Raw genomic sequence first — 9102 nt, forward strand, 5'->3', positions numbered from 1 at the left:
TAACCTGATGAGAGTAGGCACTGGCAGGCCCTTGTGATTCAGGCCCCAGTCATCGATGTCTTTTCCAATTAGGCCATTTTTGGCACAGGCCTGTGCCTGCCCTGAGCGCTTCAGATTGCCATGGCAACAAGAGCTCTCCATTTTATTAATCATCTGTGTGGCCTTCAGGTTGGCATGGCAACTGGAGATAAGAATAGAAACACAGGAGTGAGAAAGCAGCAAAGGAACCTGCTGAGGGATGGCTGGAGCATGTCAGGCTGAGCGGCACCCGCTGACCCAGCGCTGGCTGTGGGGAAGAGCCTGCTTCCTTCTTACCTTACACCATAATGTTGCTTCAGGATCCCTGTGTGCCAGGGGAGCTGGGCTTGGTATGGGACATATGGCAGCCACAGGAGCCAAGGAGGAGGGTTGGTGCATCAGAAGTTGTATGTAGATCCAGCCTGGGGCACTGGGGATGTGCAAGGGTCTGTTGCACCAGGTTTAACACTGCTGGCTTTTGGGCACGCCCGGTGTGGGGTCTCGTCTGTACCAGCCCTGCAGTGCCACATCTGCCCTGTTTCCCATCATGTGCTCACCAAGGTTCCTTTCCCATGGCAGGAGGAGTTTCGGTTGGAGAGGGGTCCCCAGCTGTTGGCGCTGGTGGAGGATGCCTTCTCCAGACAGGCGGATGGACTGCAGGACCGCTGGCTGATCTCTCTGAGCAAACCCAATGAAAATGACAAGCACTTGCTAATGACACTGGCAGGGGAACAGGGTAAGTGCTGGGAGAAAGGAGCCTTCCTGTGATGGAGGGGGTGCATTTAAGGGGCTCCCAGATGGATGTGCTCAGCTATGTTGGAAGGAGCTTTTGCTTTCCAGTCCCTTTCAATCCCACCAGTTCCCAGTGTTCTCTGGACTTGAGGAATGGTGGGGGACTGACCCACCCAGAGTCTTTCTTCACATCTGCCTTCTGGCTTGCCCCTCACTGCTTGCACAAAGCTCTGTCTTTGCAGTTTGCTTTCTCCCTGGATTGCCTTCACTTGAGCATCTGTCAGCTTTCTCCCGATGCTTATGTACTCCATGGGAAGGATGCAATGGCAGGGTATGACATCCTGCTCTTGGTTCACTTCCTAACCTATCAGTTCTTAAGTCTTGTCTGAATTAGGATAGTCCTGATAGTGCATCCCCTACATCCCCAGAGAAACAAAAGCTGCCAGTGAATGTGGGACATGTTTACCATCTCTTTATTCCCACTTTGGTATGGGGGTCCTTCTCCTGTTCTGCTTCTGTTGCCTGCTTAGTGACAGAGGCCTTCAATGTTGACATTATGGCCTATATGACCCATATGAACCTGCATCCATGACTTTTTGAGTGTTGCTGCTTGCCCCCAGAACAGACACATATCATGAGAGCTTCTGTGGCAGTAGGAAGGGTATCTATGTGGCTTTGGTATCAGTTTTCCTGGATTTTTTTTACTTGTTTAGAGAATATTTGGAGGTACCCTTCTCTGTGGTCCTTCAGTTCTTTCAGCCTCTTGACATAAAGCACTAATGAACAAAAATGTGTTCCCCTGCCTCCATCCTGTTGGGGATTTCAGACTGATGAGTACATTTGACTGAGTAACCTGAGCTGAGAGCAGCACTGATCTCTTCCTCTACTTTACAGGCGTTATCCCTACAAAAGATGTTCTCATGGCATTGGGGGACGTTAAGAGGAGCTTAGCTGAGGTAAGAACCTGTCTGCCTGCATCCATTTGTTAAGACTGGCTATACAATTAAAATAAGCAACTTGAAAACTGGGAGCATATCTCAGTCTAACCAAGTGCTGAACCCACAGCAGGCAAACATGAGTCAGACGCTTGGCAAACTCCCTTTTCCCCTCACTGGTAGTTGCCAGGCCATCAAATGTCTGCTCTCTTTAAGAGAGTAAGTAGGGGTTATTCCCTCCCAGCTTTTCTGTCTTTGTTGTGAAACTGCTTTTCACACATTGATTTTGTTGGGATTCTTAGTGTCATCCCTTCTGTACTATTGTCAGTGGCAATATGAGTGCTGCAGAGCCCCCAGTTTGGCCTCACTCACCCTACAGCTGTTTTTTGTATACATTGGCTTCTCTTGACATGTTCACATGCCTTCTGCAATCCCAGGGTCTGCATTTCACTCCTTTAGACAACTGCCTACACAAGGGCAGGCAGAGGAGCAGAGGCAATGGATGCCAGACTCCTCTGCCAGCTGCCTCTAGCTCTCACATCCTCCTTTCCAACCCTGGGCAGCTTGGAAGAAGATAGAGAAGAGGACAAATTAGTCCCATGATCTCTGGGTTTTTCCCCTTAGCCTTACAGGATACATATGCCTGATTCTGCTTGGGGTTTTTTACACTACTGGGAGTAATTCTGCTGATTTTAGCAGCGGGGTTGGGCCGCTGCCTTGTTGGCTGTCTGCTCTCAGTTTTTTCCCTGACCTAAGAAACTGGTGCAGTCAGACAAAGCAAATTAAGTGCTCAGTGCTGTATTGATTGGCTTACACCAGAGAAAGTGCAAAAAGCCAACCCTGTAGAAATTGTGTGACTAAAGTATCAGCACCTAGAACTGTCCAGAAAGATGGATTTGTGCTGGTGCAAGGTCTGACTTTGCAGCTGTGGTCCGACGTTAACCTGAGTCCAACCAGAGCAGCCTCACCACGTGCTTCCAGCTCTCCAGCTCTATCAATAATGAAACACTGCTCACTGCACTGACCTTGTGCTGGCATGAGATTGGAAGGAGGAGGGAGGATATTCTCTTACACCCATCATAATTAGTATTGATACGTAACCTGTTTGAAATCTGCCAAGTCACTGGGACCGATGTGGGGCTGTTTGCTGACAGTCACAGGGGGCCCATTTCTAGGGCAGCTATTCCTAAGCTTTTAGGATCAGTTGGCAGCTGTCCACTTTCAAGACCTCATAAAGACCACTATGCCCTCTTAGAACCTGAGTTTTAATGGAAACCTATTATGGTTACATTCTCTGCCAAGTAGTCACCAAAGCCTCAGTACCCATCAGTGATCCATGATTCTATGAACTTAGTTTGTCTTAGGAGCTCTTGAGTGGTTTCTCCCATGAAAGTCTCCTTGTCATGCACATAGGTGTGATCTCTGTGCAGATGATCAAGATAAGATTGTGCCTACTGTCATTAGCCGAAGTGTCACCTTTCATGGAAAATGATGTTATATTTAATTAGGTACCTTCTAGTCACATAAGACTAGTCACATTTGTGACTCTCCAGCCCTGGCTTTTAGTTCCTCTGCCCACAGTGGTGGTCCTGTACTTGGACCCTGGAGGGTCTGAACAGGATCCCACCTGACTGCAGGCCAGAACATTTAGTATACTGCTTTCTTTCTTCCAGATTGGTATCCAAAACTACTCAACCACCACAAGCTGCCAGTCACACCCCAACCAGACACGCAGTGATTACGGGAAGCTCTTTGTGGTGCTGGTGATCATTGGCTCCATCTGTGCCATCATCATTGTGCTGGGGCTCATATACAACTGCTGGCAGAGGCGCCTGCCCAAGATGAAGAACATGGTAAGCACTGGATGGGTGGAGAAGGTGGCTAGACTCTTAGCCATTGGAAAGGAGGGGATTGGAAAGTTAAGAGGGAGATTGTTCTCCCCTGTCCATTTAAGGGACATAGCTGGATACAGTGCTGGGGCAGCGAGGGAGTCCATTCAGGCAAGAATGCAAGAGAGATGCAAACCTGTCTCTTGCTGTGCTTAGGACAGCTCATTTCCATTGCGAGGGCTGGGCTAGGAGCAAATTTACCTTTTCCCACTGACCCTGCAAAGTTCTCAGTGACCCTGGTAGCCTGGTCTGATTGTGCTTCTCAGCAGCTCTGAGACCTGTCCTCCTTTGTCTCCATTTGCGTTCCTCTCGTCCTTTCCAGTCGCACGGCGAGGAGCTGCGCTTTGTTGAGAACGGCTGCCATGACAACCCCACCTTGGATGTGGCCAGTGACAGCCAGTCGGAAATGCAGGAGAAGAAGCCAAGCGTGAACGGTGGGAACACCATCAATGGCCCCGACAGCTGGGATGTCCTGATCAATAAGCAGGCGAGCGAGGATGTGGATGTGTTTGAGGAAGACACACATCTTTAGAAAAAGAATGGAGGGAACCACCCTCTTAAATACACTTGTTTCTCTCCTATCTTGACTGATGGATCATGGGATCAGGTGGCTTCTCAGGAACTTCTTAAAACCTTGGAACAGGTCTTTGGGCAAATTTTCCCAGTAGAAGTCCTGAGCCTGCGTCTGAGGCTTGGAGCCAGGAGGATCACTGAACAGAGGGAAGTGGGAGGGGTGGGTTTGTAGGTCTCTGTGTGTGTGTTCCTATCAGTAGCACCAATGCTTTCATCACCTTTAAATGCACTTAAATGTAGCTCTCTTGTAGTGGCTGAGAGTGGCTGGGCTTAAGAAGCAAGATGGTGAGGCTGTCTGCCACCAAGAGTCCAGATTTAGGGAGTAAATTCACTTTCCAGATCCTGACCTTGAGATCACATTCAGTCCATGCAGGTGCAGTAACACCTGTGCATTCTGGATGGAAGGGAGCCAGGATTCAGTCGATGTCCTGGGCAAAGTTTGCATTCCACATGTGAAAACAGGTTTTGTAGTGCTCTAGCATTCAGCTGCTAATCAGATAGAGCTGATGTTTACATTCGGGGAAAACATCCCCCCTGCTGTCATCTTATTTCACTCCTGGTACCACAAACAGCCCCACTCTCTTTTTCAGCTCCACTAGCTCCAAGCTGAGTTTGCAAAGTTTGAGCACTTTACCCTTGCTTCACTGATTGCAGAGAATTTGGTGCCATGGTGCAGCATCTTAGATGGAAATTTGCTTTAGGTTGGAGGGTTGCTCAAAAATGACATTTACATGCCTCTTTCATGCAACAGCCTGGGAAATCATCAGCAGGGTGTCCCATGTCTAAATCTCAGTTTTAGACTGGCAGGCCTTTTCCACTCCAGTTCTATTTTACAGGATAGTTTGTTTTCAGTTGGTCATTTTGAGGTAAATATAAAGGCTATGTGAGACTTTATAAACAGTGTGAGAAGTTAAAACTCAGAAACAGGTAATTTTCTGGTCCTTTTGTTTCCATTTCAGCATCCTGCCCTGAGGGGAGGGTGGAAGTGTTTAATGTCCCTCGTGGGGTAACATCTTTAAAATCGCTGTATTTAAGCAAGTGTAAGCCAGATGAGATGAGAATCGATCTAAGGGCTCCCCAATGAACATTTCTCTGGCATGCCTCCAGCAACTCTGAGGCTCCAGCTCCCTGAAGACGTGTGATAAAAGGCACGTGAATATGCATAATTGTTCTCTGAGCCCTGCCTAAACCGAGACTCCAAAACGTTTGTTTCTTCTGTCATCGAGGGACTGAGGGACATGCTTTGGTCAGAGGCAACAGTACTTCTGTTACGGTGATCTGCACGCTTGTTCGCTGCGTGATGCAGTTTCACACTCGTTCTTTAAGGGAACCTTTGTACAGAAAGGCCCCAGATGTGCAGCCTGATGCCGAGCCTGTAAATCTATCACTGTATGTATAGGTATTTTTAGCATGTTCATCCCTGGTGTGTGTGCCTAAAGTCAAGGTGCAAGAGTCTGTTGTTTCAGTTTGTGTAGCGCTTTGCATGCAAACTGAATCACAGATCACCTTGATGGAGGACCACGTTGATACCAGTCTATTAGGGAATCAAGAAAGGTGATAACCATTGGTTTCCTATCCAGATTCCAGTTTTCAGTGGTTTTAGCCTGCCTCCATATCTTTCCCCGTTGTGTAGAAGACAGTGGATCATCAGCTCCTTTTGTATCTTGGTAAGGTTGCAGAGATGCTCAGAGGAGTTCCTTCTGCCCCAGCAGTTGGAAGTGGGGGACAGTCCATGTCATGAACAGCCACATGTGGCCCTTCTCTGGCCGCCCCCACTTATGGCTCCTGCTGAGTTTGATGGGGCTGTGCAGTGTGACTGCACAGCTCCAGTGGCTGTGGTGATGGCACTTTGTGGCTCACAGGATGAAATGCAAATTGTTGTTATGGTGAGTAAATTAAAGCATGGAGTTAAAATTTGAGTTTGTATAGCACTTAGCATAATGGGGCCTGGCATGCCCGTGGCCTTTAGGCAGCTTCACCATGTAAATGTTTCTAAGTCCAATAATCCTCATTAAATATGTTTTCAATGCCCAGTGGCTATTAAAAAGATAAAGCCACCCGTATGTGAATCAGTTGACCCACAAAACCCTTCCTTGGTGCGTATCACTGCTAGGAGCTGCTTTGCTGCCCTGTTTTGTCTCCACTTTCCTAATTCAGAGAAACAACAAGGCAATGGTAAAGCAATGCTGCTGGCTGTGCTCAGCTTCCTGATCTGGTGTAGAGTCTTCAAACTTTGAAGAAACCGAGGGGGTATGTGGGCCTCATGATGAGTTAGCAAGTTCTCCTGATTTGCTCTTCTGGCTTCTTGTGGCCTGAAGGTTTTCCAGAGACTCTCTTCTCCGTCTGGAGCATCCAGATGATATTGAGTGTCTAAGGGTGGCTGTCATGAGGCTGAGGACAATTTTCTGCTGTCTCTGACAGGGTGCACCTGACTGTGTGATCCAGTTTAGCTCCAGAAATCTACTGGTTGATAGCATTTCACTTTAGTCTGGTGATACTTTTTATCCCTTTACTGTTTGTTTTTTTCTCTGTATCAGTTTTTGCACTAGGCTGATCTTTTCAAGTCGATTGCACTGTTGTCCCTCTCCTGTCAGCCTTGCAGAGATGGGTCATCTCCAGGGACCTGTGGGCTGGGGAGCACTGTAAAGAGCTGGATAGCCCACTTACTCTGTTCAGTGCTTGCGTTTCCAGCTCTGCACAGGGAGGAAGAAAAACTTTGTCTTAGCATTTGTAACAGGAAGCTTTTCTATCACCTTAATGTAGTTAAACTTCTTTTTAACAAAAACTGTTAAAGCTGGACTTCTCAGAGTGGTGTGCCAGGCGACAGAGCAGATACAGGAGACAAAGCAATTCCTGGAAAACTGTTTGCCACCTATTCGGACATCACCATAGTTCCATCTGCCAAACGTTTGATCGCAGTGACACCTGGTGGCTGTTGGGAGTTGGAGACGAAAAATAATAAACCCCCCAAAGTTTGCCCTCTTTTAGCTCTGGATATTTGTTTCCTGTGACTTGCCTAGGACAGTCAGCTGCTTTATTCATGAAGGGCTGCAGGACTTGCCTATGAGCAGAGGGGCTCTCATCAGGCATGTCAGGGATGGCTTGTGTGAGGACATGTCTGCAAAACAGTGAGATGGCACATTTTCTGGAGTCACCGGTGTGGAGAACCTGGGTAGCAATACAGAGTCTCAGCTCCATTTTCCTGCTTTGTCCTCCACTTGCCTCCTCTGCTCCTTGGGACCAGTAGCTAGAAGGCAGAAACTCTGGCTTGAAGTGAAGGTGGTTCTTCAGAGAGAGCACTGGGTGCTGGTGTGAGGAGCGCACGCCTCGGGGAACGTCAGTGATGGCATCATCGGGAGGTATAGCCAAGATCAGAGTGGCTCTCTGTTTGTGGGATGGTGGCCAGATGCGGTCTGGGATGGCCAAGCTACAGATTACTCCGAGATGTTGCCCAGATGTCTGGAACAGCATCTGTAATGTGGAGTCTAACGTGTTCCAGGATCCTGCATCTTGCATGCTGCCTTGTGGTGGGTATGGTGGAAAGAAACAATGAGGAGTGACCCAGTAACTGTGCTGTGGAGTATGTAATGCAGGTTCAGTTCAAGATACCACTTTAAGGATCCCTCTGGCACATAATACAGTGTGAAATGAAGGTATGTTATCCTATGGATTATTGCAAGTCTATTTGACCTTAGAGCATTGCAGCAGGGTCCCACGGCAGCCACTGCTGTCAGCAACTCGTCTGTTCCCATCTGCCTTTGCAGCCAGGCAGGAGCACATGTCTCCTTCACAGAGAGTTTGGGGCAGCTGGAACAGAGACAACAAGCTCCTTCATCTGTGCTGACTCATGAGGGTCTCGTGGGCTCATCTCAGCTGACAGCCAGGCTCCCAGCCGTTCTTCTCAACACCTTCATTGCTGTTGGACCTAAACTGTCTGCAAGCCCTGGCCACTGCTTGGGATTGCTTAGAAACACTCGTGTCTGGCCCTGGAAGTAACAGGGTTGTGGTTTTGTTTTCTTTGCAATAAAATGCACCTACTGGGTGTCTGAACACTGACCCGAGTGCAGTGCTTTGCTTGACTAGGTCTGCTTGAATTCACGTGTGTTGCATCTGGTAACTCACTGTCAGCCAAGGTCCCTCTGCTGAAATGGGGCTGGTCAGCCTGGCACCCCCCCTTCCCCACAGTTCACTGCTTAATTCTCGCATCCCACATTTCTGTGGAAACCCTGAGCTGTGCCAGGTGCCCAGGCTGTGGGAAAGTGGCTTCCCCCCCTGGGCTGCCCTACCCAGTACCCACAGGACCAGCTCAGGACCCATCTTTCCTGCTTGGGTGGCTTAGCACGAGCCTCTGTTCTAGAGCAGAGCCCCTGCATGCGTGCCCAGCCCTGTGCCATGTGTGTCCCATCTAGCTCCCCACCATCCCACACCTGCTCCAGAGCTGGACCCCACAGAGAATCGCAAAATTTTTAGTGGTGAAAGGGACCTCTGGAGATCATCTAGTCCAAGCCCTCTGCCAGGGCAGGGTCACCTAAACCAGCTTACACAGGAACATATCTGTGTGAGGTTTTGCATGTGTCCGGAGAGGGAGACTCCAGGCCCTCCCTGGGCAGCTGTTCCAGTGCTCTGCCACCTTCAACGTAAAGAACTTCTTCCTCCTGTTGAGGTGAAACTTATTGTTTTTTAGTTTGTGGCCATTGCTCCTCATGATGTCGCTGGGCACCATCGAAAAGAGTCTGGCATCATCCTCTTGACACCCACCTTGGGGATATTTATATGGATTAACGAGATCCCCTCTCATTACAACTGCACATGGTCCAGAGGGAGCCCTGCCATGTGGCTCCAGACCACCCCCCATCCACGTTCTGGGCCGGGTCCCCCCTCGGCTGTGTCCCGGATCAGGCCCCGTTCCCGGGGCCGCGTTCCACGCGTGTCAGGGGCGGCCCGGGCTGCAGTTG

The 9102-nt window shown here is 49.1% G+C and overlaps 1 protein-coding gene across 1 annotated transcript in view; it reads left to right on the forward strand.

The window, feature by feature from the left end:
* The window catches only part of PODXL2 (podocalyxin like 2), a 32384-nt gene extending 24181 nt beyond the window's left edge, over nucleotides 1-8203 (forward strand). The window contains exons 5-8 of the mRNA XM_050313009.1: nucleotides 598-754; nucleotides 1645-1706; nucleotides 3359-3538; nucleotides 3897-8203. Coding sequence (XP_050168966.1) covers nucleotides 598-754; nucleotides 1645-1706; nucleotides 3359-3538; nucleotides 3897-4106 — 609 coding nt within the window. The 3' untranslated portion in view covers nucleotides 4107-8203. The remainder of the gene's footprint in view (nucleotides 1-597; nucleotides 755-1644; nucleotides 1707-3358; nucleotides 3539-3896) is intronic.
* The last annotated feature ends 899 nt before the right edge of the window (nucleotides 8204-9102 follow it).

The sequence above is a fragment of the Myiozetetes cayanensis genome, unplaced genomic scaffold (assembly GCF_022539395.1).
Source record: "Myiozetetes cayanensis isolate MyiCay16 unplaced genomic scaffold, myiCay2020 scf18, whole genome shotgun sequence".
NCBI lineage: Eukaryota > Metazoa > Chordata > Aves > Passeriformes > Tyrannidae > Myiozetetes > Myiozetetes cayanensis.